General features: G+C 40.3%; 1 protein-coding gene across 5 annotated transcripts in view; it reads left to right on the plus strand.

Moving 5' to 3' along the window:
* Window positions 1-26: 26 nt before the first annotated feature.
* The window catches only part of csnk1a1 (casein kinase 1, alpha 1), a 58,402-nt gene continuing 32,134 nt past the window's right edge, over window positions 27-26,294 (plus strand). For 3 of the 5 annotated variants that reach the window (XM_038795577.1, XM_038795578.1, XM_038795579.1), the window contains exons 1-5: window positions 27-401; window positions 597-703; window positions 6,655-6,781; window positions 14,711-14,809; window positions 20,606-20,689. In XM_038795577.1, coding sequence (XP_038651505.1) covers window positions 279-401; window positions 597-703; window positions 6,655-6,781; window positions 14,711-14,809; window positions 20,606-20,689 — 540 coding nt within the window. In that variant the 5' untranslated portion in view covers window positions 27-278. The remainder of the gene's footprint in view (window positions 402-596; window positions 704-6,654; window positions 6,782-14,710; window positions 14,810-20,605; window positions 20,690-26,294) is intronic. The other 2 variants (XM_038795580.1, XM_038795581.1) reach the window with 2 other exon arrangements.

Consider the following 26,294-nt stretch of genomic DNA (forward strand, 5'->3'; position numbering starts at 1 on the left):
TGTAAAAAAACCGATGACGTCCGTCTCCCCTCGCCCCACAAGCCTTTGCAAAGAAGAAAGAACTTGACGGCGAGAAGATGGAGCATTAGGGAGAGTCGGCGGCGCTCGGGAAGGGGGAAAGGAATAGCAAAAGGAGCAGGAAACGGATCCGAATAATTCAGGAGAGGACGTGGGGGAAGGCGGCGCAACCCGGTGGTCTCTATATGTCCGCGTCCCCCCTGTCGTCGTGCTGAGAGAGCGACCGAGGGGAGAGAGAGAGAAAATTACTAACGACGAGGATGGCCAGCGCCAGTGGTTCGAAAGCGGAATTTATCGTCGGTGGAAAATACAAACTGGTCCGGAAAATCGGCAGTGGGTCGTTTGGCGATATCTACCTGGCGATTAACATCACCAATGGGGAGGTGAGTGTGGGCCGGGGAGAGAGAGAGATTCCGCCCTTTTAACCCCCAGCTCCCTTCCCCATGTAACTGCTGCTGTTGTTTCTATCGTTGACTGACCAGTGTTTTGTTTATTATTCTCTTCCCTTTCATCTCCTGTTTTTTGTTTTGCCCTTCCGTTTCTCACCCCCCCCCCCCCCCCCCCCCGAATCTTCCTAGGAGGTGGCCGTAAAATTGGAATCACAGAAAGCGAGGCATCCTCAGCTTCTCTATGAGAGCAAACTGTACAAAATCTTACAGGGAGGAGTCGGCATTCCTCACATCCGGTATGTTAAATTGATAACTTTCTTGGGGGTTTGTTTTGTGTGCGTGTTTTATGTAACAATTGACCCTTTTTCCAAGTGTTTGTGCGGTAGGCAACCCCTCCCCCCCCCCCCCCCCTTCCCCTCTTCAACTCAGTCAAAAACGTGAGGCGAAAATGCACCCCGGCTTCTGTTAAATGATGTTTGAAGTTGGCTTTTCATCAATCGAGGCTAGCAATTGGGGGTCGAAGTGCGATTATTTTCAAATAAACGATTGAAGCTCCCCTCTCAGGCGATCACCTTTTGCGGCCTACCCTCTGATGTCTCCTTCTCATGCGATTCCTCCTTTCTCTCTCTTCCCCCCCCCCCCCCCCTTCCCTTCCCAACCAGCACAACTTCGCCGTTTGAAAATCAGCCCTTGCACATCACCTTTTAAAAATTGTATGCTTGGTGTTCATTATTTTTTGTAAATTGTGTTCTGACATGTACAGTGCGGATGGCTGCGTGGAATGGCTGCTCTTTTGTTGTGTTTTGTACGGACATGTCATAAAATGGCGGATCGACGTGATTAGGAGCAAGTTTCATCCCACAGGATTTAGATATTTCTTGATGGTAGCCCCGGTTAGTCCGTGTTACTTCCGACAGCCGGGGGCGCTTGTTTCATAAACGCGCTGACGGCTTCAAAAAAAAATGGCAGGAGTACTCTTTTTGTTTTGGTCGACTTGAAACTACGGAGTTTTATGTGCTCTGCAACTTTTTGACTTTTGAGTTTAGGGACGAAGGAGGCAGCTTGGTGTTTCCAGTCACTTAAGGGCATGAAGCTCCTGTGCGGTTTTGGAGCAGAAAGTGAAGAAAGACAAACGAAAATAACGTATTTAAAGTGGAAATCCTGCAGATTGGGATAGCTGTACAAAAATAAGTGCAACGAGTTTATAAAAATAAGTTGTGAAGATCAATCTTGAGGTGCAAACGTTTTCTTAAATTTTGAGTGGTAATGGGAATGTAGGCCTATAACATGCAGGAAAATATAGGCAATAAGGAAATGGAGCACTTATTTCATAGTACTTTGTATCTGTTTTCACAGTTGAGGAAGAGAACCAAAAGTATAGGAATTCTTAAAATTCACCAGGAGGGTCTTGGCCTGTATAATAAAAGTTTATTAAAGATGGAAAGTTATTAGTATGTTTTCTACCCCGTAGTAATCAATACAAAAAAGTTTTGAAGCATTAGATTTAGGGGCATTGCCCATGTATTGGAAAATTACTGCATTGTGCAAGTAATCCAGCTGACAAACCTTGTCCATTTAATGTCAGTTGGTGAGTTATTGGAGTCTGAAAGATAATGACAGAGTATGAATTTGTAATCGGTAAGTCATAAGTTTTTTTGAGGTCAGTGATATGGGGATCATCTATCTACAAAAAATGCACAGAGCTGGCAGAAATGAACAAAATGCTGGGAAATAGAGCGTGAAGCACTTAGCAATTGTAATGGGAACATTATCTGATTGGATTTGTAAAGTGGCAGTACCCAGTGATTTGTATCTTTTGAAGGAACGGGGTTGGAGTTGATCATCCGGATTGTCAAAATGCACAAAGTTGGTAGGCACAGTAAGTTGCATGCATAGGCACGAATTTATATAAGTTTGGAAAACTGACAGGAGTATTCATTGATTGAAAGTTGTGGAGAAGCAAAGGGATTTAAGGTTCCTAGGGGGAGGCAATTAAAAGTTTGCATACAGATAGAATGTGATTAACAATTAGAATTTGGTTGAGCCCCATCTGAAGTCTTGTCTTGGGCTCCAGAAGAGGTGTGGCACAAATTTTGTTGGAGCGTGATGGGTAAGACTATCCATGGGAAGAAGCTGAGGCAGAGATCAGCCATTATCTGATTGAATGGTAGTACAGGCTCATGTAGTTATTCAGTCTCTACTAATAATGTTTGTTAGATCGGAAGAGCTTCTCTGGAGACCTGTTGTGTACCATATTTGGTTCACATTTATGTGGTGGAATGCTACCCTGTAACTAATAGGGATGGGGGAAGCAGACTTTGCAGGTTGCATTGCTTGCTTATTTTCAGTCTTGGAGAAGGCCACATACAGAAGGTATTGTGGAATTGTCTTTAATTGGGACAGCAAAGTGACATTACCCTTTGCATATATCTGTTATTTTTCTAGTAAATTGATATTGTTAGCTGTTATGCAGTTGTGGAATGATTTGTAATTTGGTTCTGTCCCTTGAGTATGGAATGGGAGAAATCAACCACAATTTGTGTTCTTCTAAGAGCATGCCATACACTTCTGCTAAAGCTCTAACAACCCCCCTCTCCAGTAGATTGACTACAATCTTTGCCTATTCTAAATATTAGCTTTTTTTCCTACCTCGAGACCCATTTCTTCAACCTAGCCTTTAGTTATTATCACTCTCTTGAGCTAACCAGTTATTTTTGTGCAAACTGCATAACAAGTGTTGTCCCTTGTTGAAACAGCTTAAATTGTAACTAAACTGCTAGAAGTCACATTTGTAGTCTGTGTACATGTTATGCAAGAGCTGATCAGGTTCTACAATTTAGTCTGCTGTTTTTATTTATGTTGGCCTAAATGCTACAGTGTAATGCCAATCATATTTTTAAAATCTGTATTTGATAGAAAACATAATGTGCCATGGTTGTTCCATAACCATTGTGGAGCTGTTAATGTTTACAAGAGTATTGTTACGCAGTGATTTGGGGAAATTATCTCAAGAAAAATGTTCGTGACGTTCTATGTGTTCAGGGCCTCGTCCTGGGTTTGTCTGCTTTTTAATGTTCTGATGAGAAATGCCATTTTGCCTTTTAAGTTTATGGCCTGGAGTTGCTTAGAGTCCTTGCAGTATAGATTAACAGTCTTCTGAAAAGGTCAAAACTATAAAAGGAGTTGGTTGACAAATCAACTTTTTCTGGCATATTAGTTAGTGAACCCAAACCGCACCTCCATTGGCCAATAAAATTCTGCAGCTTCAAACACACAATTTGTCTTCATCTTATAGCTCATGTGCTTATTGCACAATTCATTGAAATAATCTCATTGTGTGAAATTTCGGGTTCATAATATGGTTACAACTGTATAATGCAGTATGTTGAACTCTTGCACTTTGGTACTATTCTGATCCTATTGTGCAACCTTTTACTTTGGTGGACAGAGAAATTGTAGTATAAGAGGTATCTCTCGTCAGAAATATTCACTGAACAGATCTTCAATTTGTGGAATTGCGCTGTACAGAAAAATCTGAATTTATGTAGCACCTTTCACTCATCTCAATCTCCTACAGCCATTGGTACATTTCAAAAGTACTTCAAAGTTGTAGAAAACTGGACCACCATTTTGTACGCAACAGGGTGTTGACTACAAGAATATGACGGATACTGGGCGAAGTCTCCCATTTTTCAAGTAGTTCCATGAGGATTTCCATGTCTGTCTGGGTCGATGGATTCTTGATTTAAGGTCTCATCGGAAGATGGCATCTTCAATAGTGCAGGTCTCTGGAATGAGGCATGAGTCCACAGCCTCTGACCTGGAAGAGAGTTATTACTGAACAAAGACTGACTGCATGGTTTCCTGTGCCTTGTAGGGAGTTCTAAGCTGATTGCCGTGATAAAATTCTAGTAACAAAATTATTTGAACCCATTTATTGAAATAAATGCTGTAAGGGGCATTAATAATAGTTATAACTTGCAGTACCAATTGTAAGTTTTTCTTTCTTGCCATATGTCCCATTCAGGCAGGTGCCTATTTGCTTCCGGTGACCTATAGCCATTGTTAAATTGAGATTTGTGTGACTTCTACTTTTACCATAGGAAGTGTTACGGTTTACAACTCTCTGCCAATGTATGGTTTCAGCAAGGTTCCTGGCTGAGATTGAATGCATCAAACTCTTGAGTATTGCAGCATTAAGTTTTGAGACCAAATATTTCAAGTTGTTGGATAAACACGTGTCCAGTTTCTAAAATATTGGCTTCGTTTTTTTGCTCATAGTGTGGATCTTTATCTAAGAATGCATGACAGAAGTAGTGGTGTATTACTTTTCTAGAGTTTTGAGTTGCTGGTTTGATATAGTGAGTGTTAGGCAAGTCTGTTTCGAAGTTCAGCCCCACCCAGATAAATTGCACAAAGCAGCTAAATGTTGGCCCTAAGCATCTGAAGGCACTTCTTTGTAGCAGGGGATAGTGTCACCTTGTGAAAGTACTTTAATGCAACTTTGACACTCAAAGGATCAAATTAGATATGTACGAGTACATCATATAAAGGTCTTTTTTGCATTTTATTACCCAAGTCTGCGATCGGAATTGTATGAAAAGCTATTGTGTGTAATTTTAATGAGAAAGGGATGCCATTTGATAGCATTATGTGCATCTGACTGGATGTCCAACTGCAGCTATAAAGCCATTGCAAAGTGTTTTTTGTTTCACACGACGACAGCAATTACTGTAGCAATAATCTGAATCCACTCTTTGGGCTTGAACTATCACCAGATTGATGTGGGTGAGAGTCCTTGAAGAATTCTTGCTCTGCTTTTGTGTTTATTCATATCTTGATTCTGGATTGACTTTACACTAGGTTAAAATCAGATGGTTGTAAAATCAGAGATGATGGGGCAGCATGCATTTTTGCATGGGCAGTGAAGGCCTCTCGTCAAGTGGATGGGTTAGATATAAAGCCAAACCTGTTTGCGCATGCCTTAAACCCTTTGAATACCAACCTGATTATTATTGTTTTGCATATGATCTCCAAATAAGGCAGATTGGAATTTGAGGTGGTCATTTATCCTCTTAAACCAGTACTGCCATTCAGTGCAATAATGGCTGAAGTTTTGATAAACCTGTTATAAACACTAGCTTGGTCACCATTCGTGTCCAGTTCTGGGCACCACCCTTTGGGAAAGATGTTGAAGTTTTTCAAGAGAAGAAACGATTGAGATGGTTTGAGGGGTGAGGTATTTCAGTTACATGGTTAGGTTGAAGAAGTTGTCCACCTGAGAGGAGATTGGATAGTGATGTTTTAGATCATGAAGCATACATACGGCCTCACGGTAGCATGGTGGTTAGCATCAATGCTTCACAGCTCCAGGGTCCCAGGTTCGATTCCCGGCTGGGTCACTGTCTGTGTGGAGTCTGCACATCCTCCCTGTGTGTGCGTGGGTTTCCTCCGGGTGCTCCGGTTTCCTCCCACAGTCCAAAGATGTGCGGGTTAGGTGGATTGGCCATGCTAAATTGCCCGTAGTGTAAGGTTAATGGGGGGATTGTTGGGTTACGGGTATACGGGTTACGTGGGTTTAAGTAGGATGATCATTGCTCGGCACAACATCGAGGGCTGAAGGGCCTGTTCTGTGCTGTACTGTTCTATGTTCTATAAGGAGAAACGGTTTGTACTGGCAAAAGGATAGAGGGCATCGATGTAAAATGGTTCAAAATAACTCAGCATCAATTAATGTTTGCCGAAGAGTGTTCTAAACATCCTCCTTCTTTTGTAGAAGTATTAACGAAAACATTATTTCTGAAAAGGGCCAGATTATTACCCATTGATGTTTTAAATTCCAGGGAAAGCAATCTTGAGTTTGTGTAATTTCTCGCTCTCTTGCACGCGTACTCACTAACCCTTTGAGTCATCTTTACCCCACTGTTTAATGTTTTGTGGGATCTCGGTTTAATATTATTAGAAGTGCTAGTTACATCTAAATGGTTAATTTTAGATTCTAAATATTTTGCAAATCCTAATGCCCAACCAATTTTGAATATTCTGCCATTTTAATTCAAGCATATTATATTGTTTAGGTAACTTTACTGGATGCATATTTATGATTAACCTGTAATTACAGGCCCACCTGTAATTTCAGCAGGCTTGTTTTTGATTCAGAAAATGTAAATTTAAAATTGACCATGCATGTTCTGTCACCAAATATAGAGATAAATGCAAGCTAAGAATTTGAACTGTTTATTTGCAGGTGGTATGGGCAAGAAAAGGATTACAATGTCCTAGTTATGGACTTGCTTGGACCAAGCCTTGAAGATCTTTTTAACTTCTGTTCTCGCAGGTTCACGATGAAAACTGTTCTGATGTTAGCTGACCAGGTATGTAATAAATGTGCAACAAGCCCTGATTGGATTAGTCTATGTCTTGGGTACGGCTGCTGCATAACAAAATAATATGGGGCCTTTGGGCGGCTGTAGCTTTTGACTGAAGTACCGGAGAGCCAAAGGAACATTGATATTGCTCTTGTGTGGTTTATGGAGAAAGTATCTGAAATATGGGAACACCTTTAATATTAAGGTGTATATTACAGTAGGCTTGGAATGAATAATTTCTCATACATATGATGAGCAACCATTTTGAGACCTCCCAGAAGACACATGAAAGCGATTGACTAATTTCCATGCAGCTGGCAGCAACTAAAGTTCACTGTACTTTGTGTGCCACTACAGTGTTTATCACAAAGACAGGCTCGGTAGCACCATGACTAGAATTATAAAGAACATATTTTCCAGGTAGGTGAGTGACCCAACACCCCAGATTTGGTGGGGGGAGGGGGGGTTAGAAAACAGATATGAAACACTTTTTTGCGTATGCCCAGTGCTGCTCCTGATGTACCTTTTTGAGTTGATCACTGAATTAGGGTTGGTCCCCTGACTTCATGGTGATACTAGAGGGAAGGGTGTGCTAGGCCATGAGGTTATAGATTGTTTTGAGCTGTAGCATCTGTTTATTTTATCCCTTTAACAGTGGTTGTGCCACACACCACAATGGAGCATGCTATTAATGCAAAGACGATACTTTGTCTATTCAAGAATGTGCAGTCCCACCAACACTCATGGGCTGATGCGTTTGCAGCAGGTAGATAGGCAAGAATGAGGTCAACACCCGAGTGTTGGTGGGACTGTGCAGTCCTGTTTTACATTGGGAGGACTCCATTATGATGTGTGGCACAACCACTACCAAAGGGATTGACCCAACAAGTGTTTCAGTTCAGAACCATCTATAACCTCGTGACCTGGCACGTGCCTCCCTCTACTTTAACCATGAAGCCAGAGCACCAACCCTGATTCAATAATCATTGTGGGAAAGCATGTCAGGAGCAGTCCTGGGCATAACAGTCTAAAATGAGTTGCATACTTGGTGAAACTGCAACACAAGTCCACACGCATGCTAAGCAGAATATGATGGATAGCTAAGTGCTCCCTCAGCCAAAGGATCAGATCAAAGTCTGCAATCCTACAGTGCCAAACCATGAATGGTGGGGGGGTCAATTTAACAAGTAGCTGGAAGAGGAGGCTTCAAAAAACATCAACATCCTCAGTGATGGCAGAGCCAGATAGTCGGTGCATCTTCAATGGCGAGTGCTAAGTGAATATCTTGGCCACCAGAGACTCCCATATCATGTCAGTCTTCAGGCAATTCGATTCACTTCTCTTGTCATTAGCAAAGTGATGGAAGGTGTCATCAACATTGCTATCATGTGTCACTGACTCAGCAACAACCTGCTTACTGACTCAGTTTGAATTCCACCAGAACCACTTCATTCCTGATCGGTTCAAATATGGATGTAAACCTGAATTCCAGAGATGAGGAAGCGATGACTGCCTTTAACATCAAGGAGTCTTGGAAAAGTTGGTTAATGGGAATTGGAAGAGCAATTCTCTATTGATTGGAGTCATACCTACACAAAGGAAAATGGTTGTAATTGTTGGCCAATCATTTCAGGCCCAAATATCGCTGCAGGCATTCCGAAGAGTAGCGTTCCAGGCTCTCTCATCTGCAGCTGCTTCATCAATGACTCTCTTTTCTCCCCCCCCCCCCCCCCCCCCCCCCCATAATTAAGTCAGACTGTTAGTGCCATTTGCAAGCATTCAGGCTTGGGCTCTGTGGCAAGTTGCATTTGTGCTATGTGGTACTTGGGCAATGATTATCTCAGAGAATCTAGCCATCTCCCTGTGACAATACCATTGTTGAATGTCTCAACATCCTTAGGGTTACCATTGATCAGAAACAACTGGACTAGCAATATAAATGCTATGTAGCTGAAATAATGGTGAATAACTCAACTACCTATTTCCCCCCAAAGCCTTTTAACTATCTAAAAGGCACAAGTCAGGAGTGTGAATCACCCAGATCACCACCACATCCATCTTCTCCGCCAGTGCACAATCAAAGCAGTGTGTACAATATGCAAGATGCACCACAACCACACAGTAAACCTCCATAAATAGCACCTTCCAGATCTGCAAACTCTACCCCCTAGAAGAATAAAGGAAGCAGATTCGTGGGAACATGCATCCTGAGTTGGAACTATAATGTTCCTTCACTGTCTCCAGTTCAAAATCCTGGAACTCCCTCTCTAACAGCAATGTAAATGTACCTGCAGCACATGTACTGCAGCGGTGTAAGAGATGGCTCACTTCCTTCTGAAGGGCAATTGGGGACTAGCAAAAATGCTGCCATTGCCAGAGGTCCCAAGAATAATTAAAAAAGATATCTGGCAGTGGTCATTATGCAAAGAACTTTATACTGCAGCACTGATGGGTATGTAAGATCTATATTGCCCTAGTGGCCTATCGCCATACTGTAATTACTATGTAACAAGTGGAGATCAGTTGCATCATCACCTGGAATTCCAAGAGTTGAGTTCCGCTGATTGTGTAGGTTTTAGGCTAATTAGACTACCAGTACTCATTTCCAATGTAGTGAGGCTGTATCGTCTCTTTGTTTATTGACTAGTTATAGTTTGAGCTTTTCTCTGCACTGTCTGGTTTAGTTGATGTTTGTCTTTTTTGTGAGAAATGTTAGGCTCTCTTATGGGCTCTGTTGGAATGAAGGTCAAACTTGGACAGATGTAGAGAGAGGAAAACTGCACTGATTCATTCTGGACAAAGCCCGTGTTTTTCAGTGAGGTTGCAAATAGAAAAATGCAGTTGAGTGCTGTTTATGGACTTCCCGGACTTGCCGGCAAAGTTGAAGCCTGCAGGATAAAATGGTTAGCAGTAGCATTGATACTAAACTGGTTGAGTGATAAGAAACAGTAGTGTGAACATTGTTCATACTGGAGAGTTATTCAATGGGGTTCTGCAGGGATTGGTATTAGGATCTCAGTTTTTCTTTATGTATTCATGACTTAGATTTGGGCATGTAAATCACACAATTTCAAAATTTTCTGATGCAGTACTTGAAATTATTATGAACTGAGGAGACGAGTGATGTACTTCAAGAAGGAATGGTTGGATCGTTGGTAGATTAAATTTTATTCAGAGAAGTACGACGTGGTATATTTGGGTGGGAAGAATGAGAAAAGACAATATGAAATAAAGGAGCAGAGGGACCTGGGGTCCTGGCTTGGGTCACTGTCTGTGTGGAGTCTGCACATTCTCCCTGTGTTTGCGTGGGTTTTCTCCCACAAGTCCCGAAAGACGTATTGTTAGGTGAATTGGACATTCTGAATTCTCCCTCTGTGTACCAAACAGGTGCTGAAATGTTATGACTAGGAGCTTTTCACAGTAACATCGTTGCAGTGTTAATGTATGCCTACTTTTGACAATAAAGATTTTCTTTTAAACATTATATGCAGAAATTTTGAAGATAGGGCAGGTTGAGAAATGAGCCATACAGGATATTGGGTATTTTGTGTTTGAGAAGTATTTTATTCAAATTTTTAGCATTTTAATGTTTTGCAAAACACAAAATTAGACCCCCCCAGATGCAATAAACACTGCACCAACCCCCCCCCCCCCCCCCCCCAAACAGTTGACGTTAACTAACACAACAAAATGAAAAATAAAATTGTGGAACCCTCCATTGCCCCCATACGGCAAATTTCACGGTCTCAAGGTGTAAGAAATCCATTAGATCGCCAAGGCACAGGACTTCCACCCCATCAGAACCGCCCCCCCCCCCCCTGCAACTATCAAGGCAAACTAAAACAACTGCCTCCCCCCACCCTGCTCCTGCCTGCAACTCCAGCAGGTCGACTCCCTAAATATGGTCCCCAACTGACCCAGCTCCTATCCCGTGTGCGGGATTGCTGACATGGTGCTGAAAGACAACCCCGAAAAATGTCTCCAACTTCAAGCAGTACCAGACAATGAGCATATGATTAGCTGGGCCCCACCCACGCTGTTGAAGTTGGTCATTATAACTAGAAACCTGGAGTATAAAAACAAGGAAGTAATGGTGAATTTTTGTAAAATGCTGCTGCTTAAACTGGAATATTGTGTTGAATTCTGAACACTGCACTTTAGAATTATGTCACAGGCGAGGGAGATGATTTGAATGTTTCCAGGAATGCAATACACAGTTACGTTGATAGATTGGCGATTCTAGGATTTTTCTTGAAGAGAAAGTGATTTTAAAAATATATATTTTTATTCTCCTTTTCCACATTTTCACCCACCAACAATAAGCAGTAACAAATGTAATGTCAATCCCCATATCAACAACAACAATCCCATCCTCCCACCAACCCCTAAACAGCTGCCCTCATGTTAACATAAACACATAACAAAAGTGAATCAGGAATCACTGATAGTCACCATTAACACTCAGTCCCTGCCCCAACTAATGTTCGATGTTATCCAATTCTTGAAAGTGCATAATGAATAATGCCCATGAATTGTAGAACCCCTCCATCCTTCCCCTCAGTTCAGACTTAACCTTCTCAAGAGTCAAGAATTCCAACCGATCCCCCCGCCATGCCAGGGCACAGAGTGGAGAGGTTGCTCTCCATCCCAACAGTATCTGCCTTCAGACGATCAACAAGACGGAGGCTACAACATCTGCTTCCGCACCTGTTTCCAACCCCGACCGGTCCAACACCCCAAATATGGCCTCCCGAGGGCCCGGGTCCCTTTTCACATGCACCACTTTAGAGATTACCCTAAAACCCTCCTTCCAGTAATCCTCCAGCTTTGGACAGGACCAAAACATATGCACGTGATTTGCGCACCCCCTCTTTAGAGCTGGCGCAGGCAAGATAAGCCAAATGGCTGCCTTCTGTATTGTAATCGTGTGCTTGATCATGTGGGGGTGAATTGTATGTAAGACAGCTAATTTAATAACTTTGATAATATAAATTTAATACATTCCTGTCAGCCTGCTTCACTATCCAAAATGATAATGGCTGAACTTGTACATCAACACTCCCCATATTCCTTAATTCTTTTGGTGCCCAAAAATCTATAACTCTCTGCCTTGAATATACAATATAAGACTGACCATCAACTGCCTTCTGCTTTGGAATTCTAAAGGTTCACAAACTTCTGAAGAAATTTCTCCTGAGTTCTGAATGATTGATCCCTTAACCTGAGACTATGGCCCCTATTTCCAGACTCTCCAGCAAGGCGAAATAACTCTTCAACGTTTACCTTGTCAAGCCTCTTTAAGTTTCTTTCAAACAGATCAACTTCTCATTCGTAACCCTGCTGCTTCTCCATGTGATTGATAACTTGACAGATTTTGGCTTAGAAATAATTTGATTAGATTTGTGATTGATTTAATTTATTTACTATAGTTTCCCAAAACATGATTGGTAATAAACATGCTGTCAGGTGGAATGTCTATTTTGCCACTTGTGGGCGAATGAACAGGATCCATTTGCATACATCTCCACCCTTTGATAGCCATAGTAGCCAACATTAAAAGCTGTTTTGCTTTTTGACTTTTCTGTATTTTGTATATTTTTAAATAAACAGATCAGAAGTCATGTTTGCATTTTTCACATCCAACTTAAGTGGCTTTTGTTTCTTGCATTTTGGGGCAAATTTTCGTAATGCTCAGGTGTAAAATATTTATGTGACGCCTTTAATGTAATGAAATGTCACAGGATGTTTCACAAGAGCTATATAAAGCAAAGCATGACCTGGATCTAGAAAAGGGGACATATGGTCTGATAACCCAAACCTTAAGTCAATAGGCAGGCTTTGAGAAGTGTATTGCTGGAGGAAAATGCATAAGATCCAGCATTAGAGTGCAGATTTAGAGGAGTACGGTCATGGAGGGATTTGAAATATGTTGTGACCTTCCTCGCTTCATTAGTGTTGGCCATTGGTTTGGCAGATGTTTTTCTTAACAGTAGTAAAGTGAGCAAAGTCGGCATAGTTCCAGATGACCATAGGTTGCTTTCCCCTTTGAGGGGAAGATCTGACTGGTGGCGATGTTGTGTGGATTGCCACACCTCGGGTGAGGGGCAAGATTGAGAAGGTGGGGCATTCATGAATAACCTCAGCCGGTGCGGGAATTGAACCCACAGGATTGGCCTTTCTCTGCATTAGAACTAGCTCTCCAGGCAACTGAGCTAATCCGGACACTTCGAAATTAACTTTACTGTAGTTTGTGGTACCAAGCTCAGTGGGATTTTGCAGTGTGTTGTGGGTCAAATTGGATGATTTCTCGCAACATTCTTAACCATACTTTTGGAATAAGGTTCAATTCCTAAGGTATGTTAGAACTGCAGGCTTTTGTATGCTATGTGCCTATTTCACAGTACGCTACACCTTCTCAAAGACCATTGGACTACAGCTATTCACATACAAGTTGTCAGTATTTTTGGCTTGCTCGTCATCTACAAATCAATTATCTTTTCATAATCTAATGTTTTCATTCTGTATCTTTTATTGGCAATGATTTGTGTGCTTTGGCAAATGGCTTTTGGTGGTCAACTCAAGTTAAATCAGGGTTGCAAAATTCAATGATTCGTGCACAAAATATTTGTGAGAAATAACTGGCTTTATTTGCACCTTTTTCTGGGGGAAATCAGCTGTGATTTGATGTGTATTTGCTTGCTGATTAGCTGCACTAGAAAAATGGAAGTCTGTTCTTTTTCCTGGGGATTATTTTGAAACTTGTGGGAATAGAAACTGGAGTTGGAAAATTCTGCACTGTAATATTTCAAGCAATGGAGAATGAATCCAGTCTGAAGAAATCCCATTGGTGTTTGCTGATGTACACATGCTGACATAGTCTCGATAGGCTTGGCCTCCTGTGCATAAATGATGATGTGTCTCTATTTCTAGAATTTAAAAAAAGAAATTTAGTGTACCCAATTCATTTTTCCAATGGGCAATTTAGAGTGGCCAATCCACCTAGCCTGCACATCTTTGGGTTGTGGGGGCGAAACCCATGCAAACACGGGAAGAATGTGCAAACTCGGCACAGACAGCGACCCAGAGCTGTGATTGAACCTGGGTCCTCGGCGCCGTGAGGCAGCAGGGCTAACCCACTGCGCCACCCTGCTGCCCTCTATTTGTACTTTTAACGTTACATATTTAAGCATTAACTTGCATCACTTGCTAAATAAATATGTGATTTAGATTTTTTTAAATAAATTTAGATTAGCCAGTTATTTTTTCTAATTAAGGGACAATTTAGCGTGGCCAATCCACCTACTCTGCACATTTTTGGGTTGTGGGGGCGAAACCCACGCTGACACGGGGAGAATGTGCAAACTCCACACGGACAGTGACCCAGGGCCGGGATTCGAACCTGGGACCTCAGCGCCGTGAGGCGGTTGTGCTAACCACTAGGCCACCGTGCTGCCCTTATGTGATTTAGATTAGCAGTTTTAAATGAGAAGGCACAGTACAAAACAAATTTATTCTCAATTTTAGTAGAGTATAAAACTCTAATGTTTGATAATAGATATGAAATTATTCTTCACCTTTCTGCATTCATGAGTCATCTATGTACAGACTTTAGTTCACTATTTTGTGATATCCATATTTAATTATAAGGGAGCCGGTTTAGCTCAGTTGGCTGGACAGCTGGTTTGTAATGCAGAACAAGGTCAGCCATGCGAGTTCAAATCCTATACCAGCTGAGGTTATTCATGAAGACCTAGTCTTCTCCGCCTTACCCCTCTCCTGAAATGTGTTGATCCGCAAGTCAACTCTTCCCCCTGAAAGGGGAAAGCAGCCTAAGGTCATCTAGGGCTATGGTAACTTTGCTTTTTACTATAGTTTGCATCTGAAAGTAATATCAATGTAATATAATTCCGTATTTTCTCACATTTTGTTTTTCAGATGATCAGCAGAATTGAATATGTGCATACAAAGAATTTTATTCACAGAGATATCAAACCGGACAACTTTCTAATGGGTATTGGACGTCATTGTAATAAGGTTGGTATTCGCACTAATGTATTTAATACATCCAAGACAGTTGCAGAAGTTAATTTAATTGAAAAGACAGCCAAGTTTGAACAGTTGACATTTTCCTCCAGCAAAAAAGATACTTTTAGCCTTTTATTATAAATGCCTTCACTGTTTAGAAGGAAGTTGTTTTAAATAATACCTTGGATTCTTATTTTGGGAACAGTAAATTAGCCTGTTCATTTTACTATGACTCCATTTAATTTTGCATCTTTTAGTTTAAAACCTAATCATGAAAATTTCAATAGATGGAGGTGTCTACTTCAAAAATAAGACACGATAAATCATGGGGTGCATGGTGTCACAGTGGTTAGCACTGCTGTCTCTCGGTGCCAGGCCAGGGATCCGGGTTTGATTCCGGTTTCGAGTGACTGTGTCTGTGGAATTTGCATGTTCTCCCCATGTTTGCTTCAGTGTCCTCCCACAGTCCAAAGATATGCAGGTTAGGTTGATTGACCGTGCTAAATTGTCCGTTCGTGTCCAAAGATGTGCAGATCAATTGGGGGGTGGGGGGGTCCAGGTAGACTGCTCTTTTGAAAGGTCGGTGCAGACTTGATGGGCTGAATGCCCTCTTCCAAATGCCTTCCTCCACTGTAGGGATTCTATGAATCACTTATTCCTGTCCTGACAAATTAAATGGAGACATAAAGCATTAGGCAGTTACATAAATGTTCTTAAAATAAGGTGTGTTTACTGATTTTAATTTTACATTATCAACGTACAATACAGCATGTAAAATAAATGAACAGGTCTTTCACTGCCTCCTTTCTCTCCTCCCCTCCCCCCAATAAGTAGTAACAGTTTAAAACTATGTGTAATCGCATTGGGTCACCTGGAGAGTAAAACAACTGCAGTTGGATGGCTCACGTGACGTATCTGTGGCTGAGTGGAATTGGTGCATTAAAAAATTAATTTTTTTAAATTCCATTTGTTAACAAGGAACTCATCCAGTTCCTCACACTAGAACCATCTTTTTAACAGGAAAGGTAGTTCCTCAACTTGTAAATAAAATTTGTAAATAGGATGCTTGTGCTGATTCAGTTCAAGAAAAGTTAACTTCTATCTAATTTACCAAAACATTTTCTTTTAAACATTCATTAGGTGCAGCACGGCAGCAAAGTGATTAGCGCAGCTGCTTCACCGCTCCAGGGTCCCAGGTTCGATTCCAGGCTTGGGTCACTGTCTGTGCAGATTCCGCACGTTCTCCCCGTATCTGCGTGGGTTTCCTCCATGTGCTCCGATTTCCTCCCTCAGTCCAAAGATATGCAGGTTAGGTGGCTTGGCTTTGCTAAACTGCCCTTCAGTGTCCAAAAAAAAGTTAGTATAGGGTGCAGGTATGGCGTTGGTGGGCCAGTGCAGACTCGAGGGCCGAATGGCCTCCTTCTGCATTGTATATTCTATGATATCCTCTGTTTTCTTGGATGAAGACCCAGACTAACCCATAATCTCTTACGATCTAGAATAAACCATGGTAAACATTCTTGTACGTCTTTCACACTCCAGATCCATTATAAAGTAGCAATCAAAAATTTATCCAGTACCCCAGAAGGGATCTCGTAATATGACTTGTCTGCATTTATTATACTCTGCTACATCTCCGGCATTCCATTTGTGTTTTTAGCAGCCTGGAAACATTGACTGTTGCGACCTTTTTGTTGAAATCCGGAATACACCCTTGTCCTGATGCGCCTCTTCCCATTTAGTACATGATATGCATTAACCTTTCATCTGCAAATTCTTATGACCTTACATTTCCTGAATTAAATCTCATCTGCCATTCCTCTCCCCAATGGAAATCTTTTTAAGTTTGTGAGCAGTGGTGTCCACAACGTCCTCCCCTCAATTAGTTATGAAAAACTATAAATCGCAGCCACGTCATTGAAACTTGACAGTCCACAATAACTGTCTGCTAACCAGATATTTACCCATGCATTAATATGTTGTTTACCAAACACTTGTCAACCCACTACTGCGTTCCCATCTATCCTATAGGTTGTGTCCTTACAAAAGCTGAATAGTTAAGTAAGCCAAACTATTCATTTATTTCACATGCTTGTGCTGGCTTTCCTTGTATTTATTCCAGAGAGGAAGGATGTGCCTAAAATTATTTTGTATAAGATTCAAGGAGTTAAATGTGTGAATTCTTGTCATTCTTGAAAGATTTGTATAATGGTCTGGAATGATTAGCGATGTTAATCCCACTTTCATTTCATAAGGAATGAAGTTGAGCTTTGTATGTTTGTGTGCTTGATTGAAGTTTGTCATTTTTGAGCTTGAGCAGACAGGCAGCATTGGCAACATTACGCATGCTGCAATTGATGGTACATTTGATCTGTTTATAGTGACAGATAACCTTGGAGCACCAATCAACTTATTTTTTTAAATCCAGTTGCTTTTTAACTCGTCACAATGATATATTAGCAAAGCATGTTTTTTTTACCGTTTAGGTGCTGCAATCCCCTTTAAAAGTATTTACCAGAGTCTGCCTGTACGAATGACAACTTGGCCTATTTAATTTTAATCTTAAAGGAAGGTTGTCTGCAAAGAAATAATTTTCCCCTCTAGGCAATAAAAGTCATATTTTAGTCATGCCAATTACTATATTATGCTATTTTACTACACAAAAGCTGCTTGTGGGATTTTATTCCTTGTGTGTACAGGTGACGTTAAAAATATCTTGGGGTTTTGAATTTATGGAAGCATTTCATTGTCTTTTCTCCTAAGACTGTTTCAACCAAGTAGTAACTTGTCAAGGGTACAGTTCTTTAGACGTTGCCAGCACATGAAATAACAATTTTCATGTGAGCCTGGGCAGAATGTGCCAACAGGCTAACAATTACTTGCGGAATTTGTCAATAAATCCAATTTTATCTTCTTCCAATATCCTTGTGCACTTTACAAAAGAAATTGCTGGTTAATAAGCAGAAACAGACATTTTACTCTCCATAGTCAGGATAGTTCTATTGTCCCTTTTAATAACAAATAATTGACATGAAAGTAAACCTGGAATTTTCAGAGTTTTTTTATGGCTCAGTACCCTACTTGACAAAAATGTGATTGCCAACTGAGCCACTGTCATTAATTTCAGTAATTATTCATCTTGCTGCTCAAAGATATAATGTTTCTGTGCAATCTTGTGGATAGAAAGGGCTATGAGAAAGATGAATTGACTTTTTGTTTTCTTCCTGCTGTTGGGAAATGTCTGACCTTTGCTCCGTATGTGTCCCAACAGTTGAGGTGAAGCTAGTTCTGCCTCAGGGAATTGTAGGGGCTGATCTGCCACTCTGGGACTGGGTGGCTGTGCCACCTGTTCTAGCAAATTTCAACTTGAATGAAGGGGACAAAATGAGTTATTTTTAAATGAAACCTTGTTAGTCTTGTCTGTGTATTGTAAGTTTTTTTTTGTCAGCAATTTATATTTTTTATCTCAATTATGTCAAGGATTAAATTACATTTGTGGTGTTGAACAGTGTTGACTTATTAGTTGCTAGGCTTGACAGAGTATTCATCCCAGTTGTTTGTTTGACCATAGCTGGCATTTAATCAACATTAGTTCAGTTTGTTTTTGTAGTATAATTGCAGATAGTGTTGAAATTCGCCCTATTAACAATATATATCTAATTGCAATATATCTTAAGCAGCAGTCAGGTTACAGCTCAAGTTCATATGCTCCAGCAGACACACTTCCTTTAATAAAGACCACGCTTTTATTAATAAGTGCCAGTAAACTGGCATAATACAGTATGGACTACATGATGGATTACAGTGCATTCCTTATTACTGTCAACCTAAAAGCAGTTACAGTACAACCCAAACTGATTCTGTCTTCAGTTCCCTCTTTTCTAACTACTTCGTCATTGCTGCTTTTCAAGTTTGAGGTATCCTGTGGTATTTTTAGACAAGTTTTGGTTTCTGTGAACTTTCTCTCGGGTAACCATTTTGGTCCAGCTGTGACCTTGGCCTAATTTAGACTTTCTTTAAAATCTCAATTATCTGGACAGCCACCATGTTAAGTAATTACATCTTTCGAGGTAGCATGTTCAAAATTCTTTCTCTACTTTGACCTGCAGGTAGTTTAACCATACATAGTAGCTGGGTTCTACGTTAACTTGGTGCTGCATTAGCTAATCTGAGTTGGGCAGCATCATAAGAAGCTACAGTTGGCCTGTGCAAACTTGATTTAAAATATGATTATCAACCATGATTCCCACCTTGATCATCCAGTGGTCAGGTTGGTTTAGGCACCTTCTGTGGCTTTAATAGTCTCCTATTTCCTTTTCAATGTTCAAGTGTTAGTGCAAAATGACTCCCTTTGGAGCAGTCCTGCAGCTTGAAATCAAACTCCAGGGGTAAAGGGGGGGTGCATTTTCAGATTCTAAAAGTCATTTCCATTATTTTTATACGAATAGATGGATAGTAAATGACATGCATCCAATATTGACTTGGAATTCATAAAGGCAATATGTTGCCATAGTTTGTTCTGAATGTCAGAAATGGTCAAAATTTATGAGACGATACTGTAAAGAGGCATGTTTGTCTCTTATTTTGGCAACTTATTTCGGGAGAAATGAAAAGGTAACAAAAGCTCAGTTGTCGATGGGCTTTTTACATTTGCAAAAAGGGAAGATTTGGGTGACAAAATTACAGCAAAAATAAATTGGAAATCTTAATGCAATAAGCAGAAAGCACTGTAGTCTTAAGTATTCTGTAGGCATATTGTTACTGCTGATCAATAACTTGAAATGTATTGAAATAATTGTATTTAATGAAAAAACAGATACAGTTCTGTAGGTGTGACTTGTAAATAATGCCATCAGATCTGTATCTAATGGAGAGGTAATTGTGCCTGTGATCCAGTGAATTGCTCATTTAAATAACTAATTCAGCATGCCTACTGCCTAATATTAACCATTCTGAATATCTGACCCAATATTTTACCGAAATGCCTTCTACCTCTTCCTTACTGAAGGTCTTGACATTCATTACATGATACATGAAAAATTCTTAATTCAAAAACATTTGTAATGCTATTGTGACCGTGAACTTGTAGCACTGTAACCCTTGTAAATTGTCAATTCCATAAGATTGAAACATTCTCCTGTGTAGTAACTGTTTACTGTATTTGCAATGTCATTAATATCAATTAAATGTTGCATTTACAGTAATATATTGATATCTCCTTTTCATAATTTTCTTTTCTGAATGGAGATGCAACAAAATAGTTGAAACCAGAGCAGCCGGACAACAAAAGATTATCCAGAATTGTCAGCAGTACCTGCCCAGGGTTGATAGGTGCATGATATTGATGATCCATCTTCTGACATTGCCTGGATCCTTTGTACATTAATAACTTAAGGCCACGGGATATATTTGACTAAGCTTGCCAAATGTCAGCTAATGTACTAATAAGGCACAGTGCTAAGTATTTTTCTTGAACTGCTACTTGTGCTGTTATGCCACACAATTTTGCAGATGCACTTGTGTAATTGTTTTCCCCTGCACTTTAGATTAAATTGGGGATATTTTATTCCAATACTGGACATAATTGTTTTTCTAAACTTTTAATGGCTTTTAATTCATTTTGAAAGCGCTGTGTTGGTTTTGCTTTTATTGTTTAATTTAGAACACAAAATTGATAGAGTTGATGTTGGGAAGATGGATGGCATTTGGCTGCCCCTTCTTAAAAGCCTCCGTGTTGCCTGTCTGCGCTGGCCTTTCTATGTCAGCAATAATGTTCATGCACTGCCACAATCTTCATTTGTTCAGTGTTTAGAATCTCCAGTGGGGAAGAGGAAAAGAAGCATGACTGTTAGTCCTTCTCACGATCCAGCTTTCTCAGGATTAAATCAGGTCTGAAACTGTCTCCTACTCGAGCCAACCCAAAATTCATTTTTTCCAATCAGATTTAAGGCCACTCACTATCTGTGTTGGCATTATTCAGACATACATGGTAAACGTGTTTGTTTTCTTGCTTGGAAATAAATTCTAGTTCTGTTCACTTAATTCTTTTCTGGCTCTTGTGTGCTATTAGAATTGGGCTAAAGTTTGACCATTTATGTATAACCTTTTATATTTCTTTGTATCTGCACTCATTTTATTTTAGCCTTCCTCCCTTTGACTGAGTTCTGGCTGGGAGAAAACAAACACGTTTGTTCGACCCCCTTTGGCACTGGTGCTTTGTGAACCAGCTAGGTAGGAGGTGTGTCCACCTTTGAAGTCTGGATTTGTTAGCTTCCCACAGTGAGAACTGGCAAAATGGGGGCAGGTTGGAGTGTTGGCCTTCACTGGGACTCAGACCAGCCACCATGGAGGTGTTGGGTGAGTGCTACTTAGTCACCATGTTGACTATAGTGACTTTACATTCCTTCATACCTCTAGTAATACTTTAATTGCAACTAGAACTGGCATATAAAGTTTAAATGGGGGTTATATTTTGCAGTTTGAAAGAGTGTTCAACAAAAACAATTGAAAAGAAATAGTTTTCTCCCATGACCAAGAAATGGCCGATTGAATGATTAGTATTTTAAATCTTATTTTCCTATCCGTCTTTGAGGGATTAGTATGAGTGTTTGGATGAACTATACCAGTCTCATCTAGCATTGTTTTAGCCATTTACCAAATGTGTGGAAGTTTGTTTTGGATCTTGCTTCATTATACTTACAAAATTTAGGGTGTGTGATCTATTTTAAAGCATGTAAAGCATTTCATTTTGAATAAGTGGGTGCTTTGTCATGAAAGTTCTAAGAATGAGAAGAGTATATCATGGGAACAGGTAAACGTTACCCATTTCTAGGAAGAAAATAATCAGGGTCAAGCAGGGTTTGTGCGCTGAATATTAAGCTAACTGCATAGTGGAATCGACCTTTTTTGCAATTCAGATCTGAAGTATTTGCTCCATTTATTCTTCCTTAATTGGTGACTGACCAGTCGTTTTCCAATTTGTGATGTTTGGGTTTGTCCTGCATTTGAATTATGTGGATAAAAAATTTACAATAAAATACAGTATGCAGCATAGAATTCTGTCCATAAATATGAGACAAATGCTTTCATTTGTCTGGTCAGGTACTTCTAATTGACCTTCTAATAATGTCTATTTTATCTCCACTGGAGTTTCCTATGAATAGAGGAATTGGAAGGCAAGTGAAGTTAGCTCCTGCAATGTTTTCCATGGCTTGTTTAACATGATAAAAACTGAGGGATTTGCTGATGAGGAATCTTGGAACAGAAATTACAGTGTTTAAAAGTGCATTTGTACTAGAGGTTTGCCACAAGTGAGCTGCTTCAGTAGCAATTAAATTTACATATATAGAAACTATTTGAAATTGCTTGATTTTTAAAACATTCATTCATGGGATGTGTTTTAGTTGGCAACACTCATTTATTGTCCATTCCTAATTGCCCTTGAGAAGCTTGTGGTTGGCTGGAGCCTTTAACTGCTGCAGTCCATGGGGTCTTGATATACCTACATTACTGTTAGGCAGCGGTTCCAGGATTTTGGCCCAGCGACAATTCACCAATAGCTTGAATTGCAATAATTATTTGTAGCATTTTGAAAGCACTTATAGCAGACTCTGCAAATGGGAAGGTTGGTGGTATTTGAAAGAGTGAACTTCTTTAATGAGGCCAAAGCACTTTAATTTCCAGGATGTTTGAGCTTGTAAATAGGTGGGGGGGGGAGATAAGAAAATAAATTACTGAATTGCATCGTTTAGGTATATAATTCCCCTTCTTAATAGCAGTAATTTATTCATGGTGGGTTGATGTCACCGGATTAGTAATGCTGGGGCACTTGTACAAATCATAAAATTCCATCGAGCCTGCACTGATGCTCTGAAAGAGTATCTACGTCTGCCTACTCCCACACCCTATCCCTTTGGACACAAAAGGGACTAATTTAACATGGCCAATCCACCTAACCTGCACATCTTTGTGCATGACAGCAGGTGAAATTTAAATTCAATTAATAAAATCTGGAATTGGAAGCTAGTCTCAGTAATGGTGACCATAAAACAATAAGTGATTGTTAGGAAAATCCATCTGGTTCACTAATGTCCATCCTTGCCCAATCTGGCTTGCATATGAATCCAGACCTCCACATTGTGGTTGACTCTTAACTACACTCTGAAATGGCCTACCAAGCTACTCTGTTCAAAGGGAATTAATTGGAATGGACAACAAATACTGGCCTTGCCAGTGATGCACTCAACCAGTGAAATAATTAATTTTTAAAAAGGTAATTGTCCTTAAATTAGTCACTGGATATTAAAGTTAATTTCATGTTGACTTTCCCAAAACTAAGGGTTTTAACTGTTTTAGTTAAAATGATATACAGCTGATCTTGAATGCCGCGTATCCATCTATTTGGTATTTTTATCTTTAATCCTTTTGAAGCTTTATTAAATAGCAATATGTAGCTGCTATGCTATTAGTTCTAGTATTTATTGGGTAATGAGTGCAGTTTACAATAAATTGATCATTTTCTTTTTAATAAATTTAGAGCATCCAATTAAGGGACAATTTAGCTTGGCCAATCCACCTACCCAGCATTTCTTTGTTATGGAGGTGAGGCCCAATCGGACACTGGGAGACTGTACAAACTCTACACGGACAGTGGACCGGGGTCAAATCTGGGTCCTTATCGCCATGAGGCAGCAGTGCTAACCACTGCGCCACCGTGCTGCCCATAAATTGATCATTTTCAAGCAGAAATGCCAGTATTAAGGCTTTCAATGTAATGAGCTAGCAACCTTGGCCATATGTGAATTTTCATTCCTGTAATCTGAACTTAGTCATAGATTCAGTTGCTTAAATGTGGCATGCTTTGAAGGCTTGGTTATCCCGAAATGCACTTGAATTGATACTGATTCAAACTAGCCAGATTACCTCATGATTGTTTTGGAATATAAATGGGATTGATTTATTTTCAATTTGCTGTTGTCTATATCCATTTCAGGTACAGGGTAGTCATATTGTCTTAATTTTGCAAGAGCATTGGAATTGGAACCCACCTCTTCATTCACCTGAGGAAGGAGCTGTGCTCCGAAAGCTAGTGATTCGAAACAAACCTGTTGGACTTTAACCTGGTGTTGTAAGACTAATACCAGTAGTTCATTTTCTGATTTGGATTCAGGAATATTTCATTTATTTGCAAAAGTATGTCTTCTTGGGCAGTCTCTCAGCATCAAGGATGACCTGCTTACTCCGGGGAGGTCGGTTCTGTGGTGGTTGAAAGTCCAATCCTGGATCTGCAGACTCTGCCACAGGTTTGGCAGGTGGTGCTTAATGAGGTGGGTGGGTGGGGCGCTCTGGATTCTGCAGTATGTATGTATGAAAGTATATATGATTGATACAGCTAATGACGAAAATCTAGCATAGTATTCCTAACTTGTGAAATACTAGTTAAATCACTGCTTCAGTCATTTTGGCTACAGATTTGTAATTAGGGGGGTGTTCCGTATATTGTGGATGAAGGAACAGAATTACAACTAGCTGGGCTGGTTTAGCACAGTGGGTTAAATAACTGGCTTGTAATACAGAATAATGCTGGCAGCGTGGCTTCAATTCCCGTGCTGACCTCTCCAAACAGGCGCTGGAATGTGACGACTAGGGGCTTTTCACAGTAATTGTATTGAAGCCTAGTTGTGACAATAAGCTATTATTATTATTTTTGCATGCTTAAATTTGCAACTTTTGTTCTTTACTTGCATTTGAGGATCCTTAGTACTGCTGTGTACAAACATTTAACTGCATGAGTTTGAGAGAAACCCTTCTCAACAATTGTACAATATTTTGATGACGAATGTTTTGTCAGTGATCCTAGTGAGCAGATAATTTGAATACATTAACCTTGACCTGCACATTTAGAAATAAATTTAACTGACCAGCTATGATGAATTTTCTTTGGAACTGAATTAGCATTCCACAAGGGGGAATGGTTTCATTTTAGATGTGATTATAAAGCTATCTTGAGGTACTCATTCCAGGGTAAAGCTTCGACATTTATGTTTGCTAAAGCCATAATGTATAAATGTTTGCTTGTAGGGTGACCAAGCACTGTGTGCTTTAATTGAGTAATTTTTATAAGAGAAGAATAGAATTGAGATTGTTTAGTAAGCAGGAAGGTAAGTGACTACCCTGACTTATCACTCCATGTTGGCAGATCATTAGCCAGTAGGTGAATTTTCAGAAGTTTTAAAAGATTTTAGTATGCCTGAGTGCTTTGCAAAGTTGTGGCCTTTGCAGAGACCTGCAATAGTTAACTATTTGTTCTCCATTCCAACTTTTCAGTTCTCCTTACTTGGCAGATTGTGGTTAGCACTGCTGCCTCACAGTGCCAGAGACTGGTTCACCTCTGACCTCGGGAGACTAGGGTTTGCACATTGTACCTGACTCTGCGTGGATTTCCTCCGGGTGCTCCGATTTCCTCCCACAGTCCAAAGATGTGCAGGTTGGGGGGGATTGGTCATGCTAAATCGCCCCTAGGTGGGGTTCGGGGATAGGGCAGTGCAGACTCGATGGGCCGAATGGCCTCCTGCACTGTAGGGGTTCTATGATTGTGTAGATAACTAATAAGGTGAATGTAAAAGGGATTATTAAGGCGAAGTGAGCCTATTTGGTGCCTTTTTGATCTCCCAGTTGTGTATCAATGTAAAAAAGCTTATTGGCTGATACAAAAGTACAAGGCATTTCAAGCAATTTGGATGGAAGCATAACATCACAATATTAGTAGATTAAGTGACCATCGAAAGGAATTGAACACAAGGAAGTAAAAGTCATGCTTCAGCAATACAAAGCACTGTCTGACTGCACCTAGAGAACTGAACAGTTCTAGGCACCGCCCCTTTGAAAGGATACATTTGCCTTGGGTGGGGCTGCATAGTAGCAGAATGATGGCTGGAGACTCAATTTACGAGAATAAATTAAACTAAGGTTGTATTCCTTGAATTTAAAAGATGATTTGATCAATGTTTTCAAGATATTGTGGGGAACAGGATAGAGCGAAATTATTTCCACTATCTGGGAAGTCGAGGATTTAGAGGGTGTGGTTAAATTTAGCATCAGACCTTTTTTGGAGTGAAATTAGGAAACACTTGTTCATTCAAAGGGTGATAGAAGTTTGGAGCTGTCTTCTGCAAATAGCAATTGATGGAAGATCAATTTTTAAACTGACATTGAACAATGTGGCAAAGGTGGATGGGTATGTGGAATTGAGTTGCAGATCAGCCATTGCACGACAGCCAGGTTCGGCACATATGTCACCACAAACCCCTTTTATAGTGATGTGTGATTGAGAGAAATTCTGGCCTGAAGATCACTCAAATCAACTTGGAACATCACTTGGAGCAATGCGATGGGCTCATTTACCTTCAAGGAAATCTGTTAACATTTCATCCAAACGATGACGCCACCTCTGTGCACTGGATCATACATTTATCTCTCTGAAAAGAGGCTGGAC

The sequence above is a fragment of the Scyliorhinus canicula genome, chromosome 4 (genome assembly GCF_902713615.1).
Source record: "Scyliorhinus canicula chromosome 4, sScyCan1.1, whole genome shotgun sequence".
Classification (NCBI taxonomy): Eukaryota; Metazoa; Chordata; class Chondrichthyes; order Carcharhiniformes; family Scyliorhinidae; genus Scyliorhinus; species Scyliorhinus canicula.